The 13175-nt window shown below is 47.6% G+C and overlaps 1 protein-coding gene across 1 annotated transcript in view; it reads left to right on the forward strand.

Annotated features, from left to right (window-relative positions):
* Positions 1-13175, forward strand: part of LOC144784158 (A-kinase anchor protein 9-like) — a 574985-nt gene that overhangs the window by 169557 nt on the left and 392253 nt on the right. The window contains exon 3 of the mRNA XM_078662830.1: positions 1242-1286. Coding sequence (XP_078518956.1) covers positions 1242-1286 — 45 coding nt within the window. The remainder of the gene's footprint in view (positions 1-1241; positions 1287-13175) is intronic.

Raw genomic sequence — 13175 nt, forward strand, 5'->3', positions numbered from 1 at the left:
ATGGATTAGGCCATTCTGTATAGATCTTGGTGTGAGGCATTACAATGCTGTCTCCCAAATTCTTTTAACGGCTACTAGATCACTTATAGTTTAAATCAATTTTTAGTATCCCCGGCGTTGATCCTTGTTATGTGTGTGTATGAATTTTATAAGCCAAAGTACTTGCAATGTTTTAGATATTTTTTATTCAAGGTGTGTATTTTTTACAGTTTTTAATTTTGTTGTATTATTGTTCTATATGTAAATCTTATTATAGGATTGTATAGATAAATTCAATGTTATGAAGTTTTAAGGAGCTTGACCCTTAAATAAACTTATTTAAACTAGAACAGCACAAATTCTGGAGCACAATCTTTTGACGTTTCAAGCAAGGACAATGATAGGGTGTAGTTCCATTTACTTTGCTGCATGCCTGGTCTTCAATTTCCTTAGCTATGTATTACTTCCCTTCTATTATATTATGGTTTACAGCCGTGGCACTCTAATGCTACCAGTGGATAACTAATGCAGTGATATTATTAGAAATTAGCAATAAGACAGGAAGTAGTTGAATGCATGCTTTGGTTATAACGATGACATAGTTTATGTGCATGGGTGCTTCACCATCTTGTTACAACAGGCACTACATTATCTAACTTTAGATAATGCTCTACTGATGTCCCTGATGTACCATGTGGTGTAATGTCAGTATTCCAAACGTACAATCTGGACGTTTGAGTCAAATTGAGGAAAGCCATGCATTGGTGTTCTTTCTTATTATTGTATATTTCTAAATATTGTTATTTACTGTCCTAATTGGCTAATTGTGCACATGCACAGGAATGCCCTCTTGATTATCATGCACCATTCTGCAGTCTTTCCTAATTCTTCAGCTTAATGAAGTCCGCGTGTTGCACACTATCTCAGTGACCTAGAGAAGGAAGATATAAATGTAGAAATAAGGTTCTTCCTCGTGTTCCTTCTCCAACCTCAGTAATTATTCATTTCCTCCCAAAAACGGCCACTGCTTTTGGTTTTAATCACTTTGAGAATATCCTAGCTTTATCACAACATATTGGATTTTGATGTTACAATGTAACCTACCAAACCCATGCCTTTTGGGTGTCTTTTATGCTTTCAGCGTAACACTGATTTTGTATTCTCCCACCATATTTCTGTTGGGATGTTACACTCAAGCCTTTGTCTTATAACACTTTGGTGAAACCTTCTCTTTGAATATTACTATTTTATTCCTGTTCCAGCCCGAAAGTGAAATTTCAACGACTGCTGATGATTATAGTTCAGAGGTAAGAGTGAGGTTGCTTTGCATGCAGCATGAGAATAATTCCATCTTTTTGTGGTGTCACAACATTTGTACGTTCAGTTTAATTCTATGGTATTCATAGTACATGCATGCCAGAGAAGAGCCCTAGTGGCAGAGCATCCTTCATCACATTGAGTGTTGTGGTGTGCTGTGACTGAAAACAAAAGATTGCTACTGGAAATATAGAAAATGGTTGTCAGATAACGTGCAATGTGGGCAAAGTTTCTTCATAACTGCAGCCTACCTCTCTGATATGTTTTCATGCTTATGCAATTCCCCCCCCCCCCCCCCACCCCCCCCCCCCCCGTTCATCTTGCATTTCAAGTCATGAGCTGTTATGGCCTAAGGAGCTTGATCACTTTTAGAAATCAATACGCAAAAATCAAGTCTGGTACTTCAGTTGATGTATGTCCTGTCTTAAGTAGCCACTCTAATTTATTTGGCTATGTTCAAATTATTCATTGTTCAATGTAATATAGAATACATTTCTCTTCTAATGATAGTTTCAAATTCAGAATCAATGCAAGTTAAATTTAACATGGCTGCCGTACCATACTAATTGCTTAATATCAACGTATTCTTTGTGTACAATCCTTATTCCTAAGTGAATTTTAAAGCGAGAAAGATTTGTTTATTGATTTATCTTATTGACAATCAAATAAACATTCCATATTAACTTGAGTCCCCATTGTGACGCAAAGAGTCCCTTTTGGCTGTTAATTTTCATGAAATAATTGCATCTCATCAGTACACGGTTTTATTTTTTGCCATTTGCAGTTCTATTTCCGAATTAAAAGCCGACTTCATGACTTGTGAAGTGAAGGTGTTGTTGAGGGAAATACAAATGATTAGCGTCCAAAACTCATTTTTCAAAAATGACTGTCATTTTGTAACAATTGTTTGCCACCTATTATAGGCCTGATCCTAAATTATTAAAATAGTTGTTTGTGGTTTCAAAAGAAAAATTTTTAACTTTAAAAATATTTTCCTTATCAATCTCATGAAAACACTTATTTAGTATTGGTATTTTGGGAAATAACGCACACTAAAAATCGTGGAGTATGTCTATTTTAATTTTTCAATAAGCAATTCTTAGTGGAGGAGATTCAAAGGTATGGGTACGGACAGAAACAGTCGCCAATCTCATAGAAGACGCATCTCTCCCGGCTGGACAGTTCCTCTTACACGCATCCCTCACCCACACGCTGACTGCCGCCTGGGGCGACATATCTGGCGAGCTGCCCACACACCACTTTATGCAATACCTCCATGTTATGAGCGATGGCACGCACATAATTCACTGGCTGGCACAAGCTCTCCTTCTACATGCTCATCCCACCACTGTGCAACTGAGGGAGAAATGGGCGACGGACAGGGGGAGGGATTGGACAGACAAGGAATGGGCGATGGTCCTAGCAGACTCGGTTAACATCCCACGTAACCCTCGCTTCAAAATCATACAGCTTTACATACTTCACCGGGCATACCTCACTCGGATAAAATAAACAGGTACTTTTCGGTCACAGACACTGTCTGCAACCGCTGCTCCCTGGTGGGTGCAGACCTCCTCCACATGCTCTGGCTCTGTCCGGCCCTTCAGCATTATTGGGATGGGGTACTCACACTGCTTACGCATTGCACCAAAGAACAAGTGCCGAGGACATGGGAGGCCTGCATACTGGGATTGTACAAACGCACACGGCTGAACAAGGTCCCAGCCCGGTACTGGGATCTTGGACTGATCACGGCCAAGCGACTGCTTACCAAGCGGTGGAAAGCTGCCACACCCCCACACATCCGACACTGGTACCTATCGCTCACAAACTGGGCGAGGGCGGAGAGCGCTGTCCTACGCCGGGAAGAGACAGCAGGCCTTAGGAAATTTCCAATTGCGCAATGTTGGGATGACATCCTCCAGTCCTTTCAACAGAAATGTGTGAAACAGGGTATCACGTGAAGACATAAATACTGCCCCCCTTTCCCCTCCCTACAATGACGCCATGTGGAATATCCGCATCCAACGGACCCCACTACTCATATGATTTTCCCTCTTCCCCCTCTTCCATCGCCTGCGCACAGTTACATCTCCGCATACACCACGATGCTCGCTGCATGCATGACCCCCATACATCGATCGCCGCACGCTACAGATCTGGCAGTCCCGCATTGGCGAATGTGTTGCCCCTCCCACACCCACGTCCTCACACGTCCACCCATAACTGGGAGTTCTACCACCGGTTGCCACGCTAACAATACTGCATTACCGCACCTAACACGCCCCTATGACGGCGATCCCTCCTTGACCATTTAGCATGCGGGCAGGCCACCCGCCATGATCTCTTGCCTGCCCACCCACTGGGCCGCCACCGATGCATTAGCACCAAACTCCCCCCCCCCATGAAACCCATGACAATCTCCACCTCCATTACCCTCCCTCTCGTATATATTTTTCATGTTACTGTTCTAAAGTTTATTGATATACTGGTCCCATTCTCTTTGGGCCAAGCCTTTCCAAGTTGGATATTGCACACGCTACACCATGAGGCCTCTGAGAGTAACAGACATGGCCGAAATTATCCTTTCTGGATACCGGTACAAATACCAAACACTCTCACTGGGGTGGATAAACTGTATTGGTATTCGCTCATCAACACACTTGGGATGCTGACTAACCTCATCCCTCACTATTACTGCCCCACGTCCTCTTGGGAGGAGCGCTCCACTGACACTCCTCATACCCAATGGGTATCTAAGCGAGCCACAATCCGTTCGGAGACATTGCTGGGAGCTAGCATAGCCCTATACCCACGGGATCACACATATTACAAAAAAAAGAAAACTCTACAGACCCACATCTCCACATCACCAAATGTCTGTATAATTGTACAGTGTTGATATTGACCGTTTACGCCGCCGAACATCAGGGTTGTCGGCCTTGAGGCTGTGTTCATTGCATACCTGTGAAACGACTCGACATACATGCGGCTGGCCCGGATTGGTTGTAAGCGGAACGCTGTGTATCACCCCTGTTGATTAATAAAGGTCTTAAAAAAAAAAATGGCTACGGACAGAAACAGGATAGCAACTTGTTCCCATTCACAGTAATGTGAGATGGATATATGTCATGTAGAAAATAACTGCACCTTCTACCATTCTTTTTGCTGTGAAAATGCCACTTGTTGATCTAAAGTTATTATTTGGGGGCAGCTGGAACGTTGGAGTTTAAAGTATGCTCCTGGAAATCTGTGTCCACTTATTATGTAATAATCTGTTTTCCAAGAAAAAGATTTATGAAATGGTCTTACAAAAACTTAAAATTGAAAGTTTACATTTTTATTAGTTGAATACTGATGTATGGAATTCATTCATGGAGTACTGTGAATACACCTTACTACTTCAATTGCTGTTTTATACTTGACCCACGTTTAATCCTGAAATGGCCAAAGCATTATATGTATGTATTCTAAAGCCCCCTGAATGCAAACATCATCATGCTTGTGAATTTTAACAACTGTCAGAACATTCTATTTGAAAAATTATAAATAGCTAATTTTAGGAGTAATTGCCGTCAGAACACAGCGTGTTTCTGCAGTATTATAAAACGTTGTAATGAATACCATGTTTGTCCTGATTTGAAAAACTGTCTCCACTTAGCCAACAACAGTCCCCCTCTCCAAGTCTTCCCCTTTTCTACTTTGCAGATAGGTACATATTTGTTTCTAGCCAATATAAGCAAGCATTGGCAACACCAGTAGTTCTGGCTTGTAACTGAAAGTATCTCTTTTTAATTACTAATGAGTTTAGGCACTCAATATGGCAAAATATGTGCATTCTCACTCATCCTTTGACTTCTGCATCCATTTATTAACCCACTGACTCATTATTGTATTCATCCATTTTACCATCCACAATCAAATAGGCAAACAAGTTCAAGAAGCTGATGAAGATGAATTAAAAGAATAAAAGTAGAAAAAAACATGCCACCCTCTAAATTTGGTGGGCATGTTCTTGAAATCCAAAATGAAAACTAAACATACCAGGGGTGGCCATCTTGCAACGGTTATGTACATTGTAACATTGTTTTAAAGTTAAAACTTAGCTACGACATTTAGAAGCAACAAGGGCCATCTTGGATTGCCAAATTAATTATATACTATGTACAATACCATTCCAAGAGAGCTGCTCAGTAAACATTACAGTAGTTGACCATCTTCAAATGCTAAGGTATATAGTTTATTTCTGTTGTACTGATCTAAAGTGGGCAACATGGTGGCTTTCTTGTATTGGTAAAACAATGATACACTATGGACAATACACTTTCAAGACAGTCTCCCACTTTAGAAATTGTGACCACAAAGGCTGCACTGATGAATTTAGCAGCAAGACATCAGATTCGTAGGACTGACCGTGGAGCTGCTAGATGGTCTTAAAAACAAAAGTACAAAAATAAAAGGGGCCTAGAAAAGGAAGGAAAAGGATAGCTAAAGAACTTGCCACTGGCCCGATACTAAAGCACATATATGTTTTTAGGCAGATCTACACATGTAATGAAGCAAAATGCTGTTATTCAAAGGGCACTAGAAGAGGTAGGCTAACTCCATTGCCTCTGCAATATGCTGCCATGGAGAGAAGCAGAATGCGAATTACATTTGAACTGACAGAAGAAGGCTGTTCCAAAGACCCTCCACGTATATATGTTGAGTGGTTAATGCTTTTTGTTTTATTACAAGGGCCTGGAAGACACCTATAACTAGCAGGCCCTCCTAGGAGGGTTTTGCAAAGATTAGCAAAGTGCAACTCTTCTAAAGCCAGGGTTTGTCAAAGAAAATAACCAACACCAAAATCCTTGCTTGCTACAGTACTCTGGCAGATTGCATGTAACAAGATGGCTCTCTACATGCATTAACACAGTGCAATATCAATCCGCCCATAAGCTCTGTTTGCTTTAACATAAGATTCACAGTAAATGAGTCAGGCCTGCTTCCTTTGTTTTAACTTTCATAACAAACTGATTAGACACACAGTATAACATTTCCCAATAAACAAACCAAGCCTTTACCTTTTATCACCATAACAAACTAAGGTTAACTATATTCAGCATTCTTACAAAGTAACCATCATGTATACAATCATAAATTGGAAAGATGTAGAAAATTAGAGTTGGCAAAACAATATACAACCCCTCTAAGAGGGCGTAAGAAGAATTCTCACAGTTCAAATCTTCTGTGCCTAGAGGTTTGTCAGAAAGGTAACCAACAACAGTCCAAATTCCATGTAATTCAATACTAGTTTACAGGTTTTAACAGAGTGTAGTGACAATCTATCCTTTCAATACTATTAGCTTCAACATATGCTTTTTACAATAAAAAAGTCAGGCCTACTGTTTATGTCTAACTTTTCACAAGAAACAGATTACTTCTATCGCACCTGACACACCTTTCACGAATGACCCAACCAGGCCTACAACCAGTTCTTAATTGAGCCGTTGTTTGCAGTTCAGGACAACCAGTACTCATTCTTGGGGACAAGTACTTATTTTTCCTCAAAGGACTTGGTTCCAGAGCAAGTGAAAGAAAAGCACAAAAGGAGGGAAAAAAGAGAAAGAAAAAGACCAAAAAAGTATTGACCAAGGGAGAGGACATGGATGAAAAGAGTGAAATAGCTTTTATTTTGGTTAGAATAACCATAAAAAGCACCATTTCATACAAAACAACAAGTTGATAAAGGATGAAAGGTAACTCAGTGGCATACAATATAATAAATACAGTGCAATAAGTCATGTAAGCTTGTGGTGTTTACGCATCACCACCTTATTAAATACAACTAGAACTGCTAAAATGTTTAAACGTTCCTTGTTCGGGGGGGGGGGGGGGGGGCGTGGCTCGCCACCGACCAAGATTGTCGTTCTGGGGTAGTGCTCCGGTCGGCCACCGGCTAATTCCCAGAACAGATCCGTTACAATTATCCTGTTGCCCGCAATTATTGAGGTCGAGGAGAGACCTCGAGCTGCTGTGTGCTGGGAGCCCTCCCCTGGACAAATTGGTGCCCGAACGCCGACGCTGGAGCGAGAACTCTGCCGAGAAGGGGCAAACCTGACAAGAACGCCGTGGGGCCTAAGGCGCGGACTGGGATCGCGCTGAAAGGCCAGCAGCCCTGGGGGTGCCAGCGGCTGCCAGATTGTACTGAGGATGTGCGGCGCAGACTGGGCACGCTCTTCCGGCGACAGGAGCTGTTGTGCGGTGCCCTAGATCACCGGTGAGTTGTGTAAGCCTGCGCCTCCCTTACTGCAGTGCGGAGGCTCCAGACTGCACACAGAGCACTGTTGTCCTGGAGGCCTCGCAGCCGTGAGGGCAGCCTCCCTGAACCTGTGTCGCACCAATAGCGCGGAGATCAGTGGACATTTGGGGCAACAAGTCTGCTCCTCTTGACTCTGTCTTTCTTACGCCCCCACCCCGCCCCCCCCCCCCCTGGCCATTATCTATTTGGGGATCTCCTTCTGCAGGAGGTGGGGAGCTCTATTTGTTGACAACGAAGAGTTACACTTCGCGACCTCGCACACGTACGGCTGGCTAGACTGTACTGTCCTGGGGTGCGACGGCTCCATGTAGCCCGGACCGCGCCTCACATAAATCCCAGCGGCCGCCATTTTGAGACGCGTGTTTGCCACCACAAGAACGATAAGCCTGTGGCAGTCTCCTGACGTGATTAATCCTGGTCGGTCCTCGCTGGGGGTGGCAGCCTAGATCACAATGGCCACGTCAAGAGGATCCAAACCGTCAACGCTCCAGAAACTGTCCAAGTATGCCAACTCTAAAGCAGCAGACTCTGAGGCGCGGCACCAGGATGAGGAATCCACACAACAATCTACTGACGAGGGCCCGACATTGGCGGACATAATGGAGGTGGTAGAGGGGGTCCGCACAGCGCTGGAGCACAAAATCATCACAGTTTCCATTGATGTCAATCTGATCCGTGCTGATCTCCGCAACATGGGGGAACGAGTCAAAGTCAAAGGGTCCATCGCTACACTCCAGACCTCCAACATGCGCCTGGAATCGGCGTTCAAGTAATTATAAGCTCAGAAGTCTGATCTGGAGGCTCGGCTGGAAGACTATGAAGGGCGTGCAAGAAGGAACAACGTGCGTATTTTAGGTGTTCTGGAACGAGCGGAAGGGTCAGCTACTGATCTCTTCGTGGAGGACCTAATCCAAAATGATCTCCAACCTAGATCTCTCTCCAATTATTTCTCTGTTGAACACGCCCCCAGAGTACCTGGAGACCCGCCGAAACCTGGTGCTCCCCAACGTCCCATCCTGGCGCGCATTTAGGGATCATGATGTGATCCTTCAGGTCGCTAGGAATGGTCCACCCCTGAGGTTTGAGAACTTCAGTATTTCCTTTTTTTTCAGATTTCACTCATAAGGTTCAGTTGCAAAGTCGTTCCTTCCTGGTGGTCAAGCGCGTTCTCAGGGGCCATAATTTGAAATATGCTATGCTCTACCCGGCAAGACTGCGAGTGCAGGCAAATGGCAAGTCGATGTTTTTCAATTCACCAAAGGAGACCTGGGACTGGCTGAAGGTGTGGAGGTCGGCTCCAGATCGGGAAGGTGCCTCCGGGACCAGGCACAAGACGCCGCACGTCATCCAGAGAGACCAGGTTGAACTTGTATGTTGCAGGTATCATAACGACCATTACATGCTGGGACTTGCATTGTATTTTCCTCTGCGAGTGGTTGGTAAACTGCTTCAGTCGCTGGGTCACACTCCCGAACCGTAATGGACAATCTTCCCTTGTTATTCAAGTTATTTACGTACAGATGCTTCTTAATATGTCCCTCTTGCATAAATTTCCTATATTTGTCATTGTTTTTGGAGAAGTGTAGGAGCGGTGGGAGATGACTCAAGGTTGTGCCTGGGTGGTTAGACCCCTATTCATGGCTGTTAATTGTTTGTTTAAGCTTCGGGCAGTTGCTCTGTTCGTCGGGGGAAGGGGGCCGAATCTGGGGCGCGTTGGTTGAGTAGCATTTCCCTCTCATTAGGTTTATTATGAGTATCCAAGCACTCTGCAAATTGGGGTGGTGGGCAGTTCTGAATCCACGTTGCAGGGAGGCAGGGTGGGGGTAGGAGGCTGGGTGTTTTACACAGAGGGTAGTTTTTTTAATTTAGTGTTTTAAGCAATCTGTCTAGGTCATATATGTGCTCTCCTGCGATGGTAGCTGATCTTTATGGGGATTATTCCTGTATTTGTCTGCATTATGTCTTATTGTGCAAATCAAGTGAGTGTCCCAGTGGTATCTGGGGGTCCCTGCTGCCGGATCCTAATTGGTGACACTCCTATGTTTACCACACCCCGGGGCCGATTTAAATGGATAACTTGGAATGTCAATGGGCTGGGCGACCGGATTAAAACACTCCCCAGACCTTGTGCTTCTACAAGAAACGCATATACCAGGCACGACATATAAGGCCTTGAATCACTGGGGTTACAAATTACTTGCACATGCGGAATTCAACAGGGGTTTCAGAGGAGTGGGTATCCTTGCAAGGTCCTCCCTTCCTTTTTCAGGTTAAAAAGATTACACATCACTGCCTTTAGCCTGGCTGTGTGTTTGATGGGGTTCGGGGCATGTTATATGGGCTGCCTCCTCCTATTGGGACTGGGGGGTGGCTTTTGGGAGTGTGTCTAGTTGGTTGGGGGGGCTAGTTGGGATCCATTGGCATGCTTGACTTTCGACACTATGTTTTGGGCCTGGAGTACCGTATGCCGCGACAGATGCTTCATTGTTTTTTGAGGTATAGGGGTGGGGGAGGGGGGAGCTGGGGTGTGGGGTTTGGGGTTGTGTTATGTGGGGTGCACGTGTTCTTTGTGATCTTTGCAATTGGAGTGTGGGAGGTCTGGGTCGGGTGCGGGGAGCGCGGGGTTTCCCTATCCATGACAATGGCTGATGTTCCATGTCTAGCGTCTCCTGGCGCTTCCATGCGCATTCTGAGCTGGAATGTTCGGGGGCTCCTGGACAAGATCAAGCGGGGGGCTGTGCTTCGCTGGGCAAAAAGGGATCTTGCGGATGTACTCCTCCTTCAGGAAACACACATGTTGGGCACTAAGGCACTGAGTCTGCAGCGGTTTGGCTTCCACCAGGTGTTCCATGCCGGGTTTACTAGGGGTTCGCGGGGGGTGGCCATTCTTGTCCACAGACGGCTGGCCTACACTCATGAGCGTCAGTGGCTTGATCCTCAGGGCCGATTTGTGTTTATTCAAGGGAAGATCGGTATAGAGCCTGTGGTGTTTGGTAGTGTGTATGCCCCTCCCCCGCTGCAATGGGCCCTTGCGGAGCGATTGTTTGCCCTGTGGACTGAGCTCCCCCGTTCCCTGGCTGTGATTGGTGGCGATTGGAATGATGTGGTAGACATGGCATTGGACAGGCAGAGGGGACCGGGGGCTGCACCTGCGGCCTCCCCTACACGGTTGAGTGCTATGATTGATGGCCTAGGATGGGTAGATGTTTGGCGACACCTGCATGCGGGGCGGCGGGAATACACTTATGTTTCGGCTGTGCATGGCTCCCTTTCGCGCCTTGATTGTGTGTTTGTGCCGGGGGCTTTCCTCGACAGAGTGAAGGGGGCAGCGATCCGGCCTCGCAGGCTGTCTGACCACTCCCCCGTGGCGGTCCAAATTGATCTTTGTAAGGCGCGCCAACCATTTCGATGGCGGATGTCTGCGTGGCACCTGCAGCGTCCAGACTACTCCCAGCATTTGCGTGGCGCGATTGCCCATTATTGGCAGGACAATCTTACGGTGGGGGTGGACGCGGTGACGGTCTGGGAGGCTGTGAAGCCCGTCCTGCGGGGTGTTGATATTGCCTGGTGCGCTTCTGCCCGCCGGACTCGGCGGAGTGGCATTGTTGCCGCTGCGGCGCACGTGGAGGTGCTGGAGGCAAGACACAGGGCAGCAGCCGATGATATTACACTGCGGCTGCTCCTACAGGCGCAGCAGTCTTACTCCTCTGTCTTATTAGACGAGGCTCGCCAGGCGTGGTTGGCTACGCGTAGTAGGGTGTACCAGTGGGGCGATAAGTCTTGCACCATGCTCCACAGGCTTTGTCAGCAGTCATTGCAGCCAGTCACTTTGCCGGGGTTGGTCGATGACGCCGGGGTAGCGATAATGGATCCTGCGGTACTGGCGGCAAGCTTTGCGCACTATTATGGGCGTCAATATGCCTCTCGGGAGGACATGTCCCCGGTCGGCATTGGGGGATACCTTGCGGCAGTCCCCTCGCATGTTATCTCGGATGAGGTGCGCGATGCCTTAGATCTCCCCCTGACGGCGGAGGAATTGGGCGACGCACTGGGTCAGCTCAATGCGGGCAAGGCGCCTGGGCCGAGTGGGTTCCCCAGTGAATTCTATAGGAAGTTTCATCTGCAGCTCGGTCCCCACTACAGGCGGGCGCTGGAACTAGCGAGGGAACGTGGCAGCCTCCCCCCGGACTGGCGTCACGCCGAAATTGTGGTGTTCCAGAAGCCTGGCAGACCCCCCGATCGCCATGAGTCCTATCGCCCTATATCCCTCATTAACTTCGAGGCTAAGCTCCTAGCCAAAGCGCTCGCGAACCGCCTGCTTCCTCACATCTCGGCCCTTGTCCACCCAGATCAGGCGGGCTTCATGCCGCACAGAGCGACGAGACACAACATTGGGCGGGCACAGGCCGCGATTGACGCGGTCGGGTCTTCCGGGGATCAGGCGGCGCTTCTGCTGGCGGATATTGATAGTGCATTTGATTCGGTCAGCTGGACCTATCTTTTTGCTCTCTTGCCGCTGCTGAACTTGGGCCCGGTCTTTGTCTCCTATGTTAGGTTGCTTTATACAGATGTCACGGCGTCGGTACGGGTCTCTGGAGCGGTCTCCGCTCGGTTTCCTGTGACCAGGGGTACGCGTCAGGGTTGCCCCCTCTCCCCGTACCTATTTGCATTGGCTATGGAGCCGTTGGCCGCCCGGGTGCGCCGAGATGCCATTTATCGAGGCTTTGTGTGGGGGACGTACCACTCGGACCGCATAGCTTTGTATGCGGATGACGTACTCTTCTTCATGACGGATTTGCAGCGTACGGGCCCCCGTATCCTTGAGTTGATGCAGGAGTTTGGTCAGGCGTCGGGGCTCTTTCTTAATCCGCGTAAGTCGACCCTGTGGTTGTTGGGGGGTGACTCGGCCTGCTGTCCGTGGGCTGCGTCCCTTCGGGTGGCTGCTGATGGCGTGAAATATTTGGGTGTTTTCCTTTCGACTTCTGCCTCGGTGGCGTGGGATCGGAATGTCCAGCCGGTGTGGGATCGGGTCCAGATGGACGTCAAGACGTGGACGCGTATGCCCCTTAACATCTATGGTCGGTCGGCCATCTTCAAGATGGTGGCCTTGCCTCGGCTTCTCTACCAGCTACAGAACCATCCATTTCGGATCGACTCACGGTGGTTCCGCAGTGTTAACTCGGTGCTGGGTCGGTTTCTGTGGGCTGGGGGTGCTTCTAGAGTCGCGCTGCGCACGTGCTTTCTCTCTACTTACTGCGGCGGTTTGGCGTCCGCTGATCTGCTACCTTACTATCAAGCCTCCCACCTCCTGGTGCTTAACGAGTGGTGGTACGGGGACCGTAGTGATCCGGCCTATGCCCTGGAGCACTCTCTGATGGATGGCGCCTCCCTACACACCTTGTTGTATTCGGCCAGACGGAGGAGATTGTTGCCGAGAGTCACTCAGGTGGTCTTCGCGATCTGGCGACAAGCTTTGCATCGTGTGGGTTGGTGGGGTAGGCTGACGGCCGAGACCCCGCTGTGGCGTAATGGCTTGCTTCCGGCGTTGGCTTCCTTATCGGGGTTTGGCGGCTGG

This window comes from Lissotriton helveticus, chromosome 10, assembly GCF_964261635.1.
Source record: "Lissotriton helveticus chromosome 10, aLisHel1.1, whole genome shotgun sequence".
Lineage (NCBI taxonomy): Eukaryota > Metazoa > Chordata > Amphibia > Caudata > Salamandridae > Lissotriton > Lissotriton helveticus.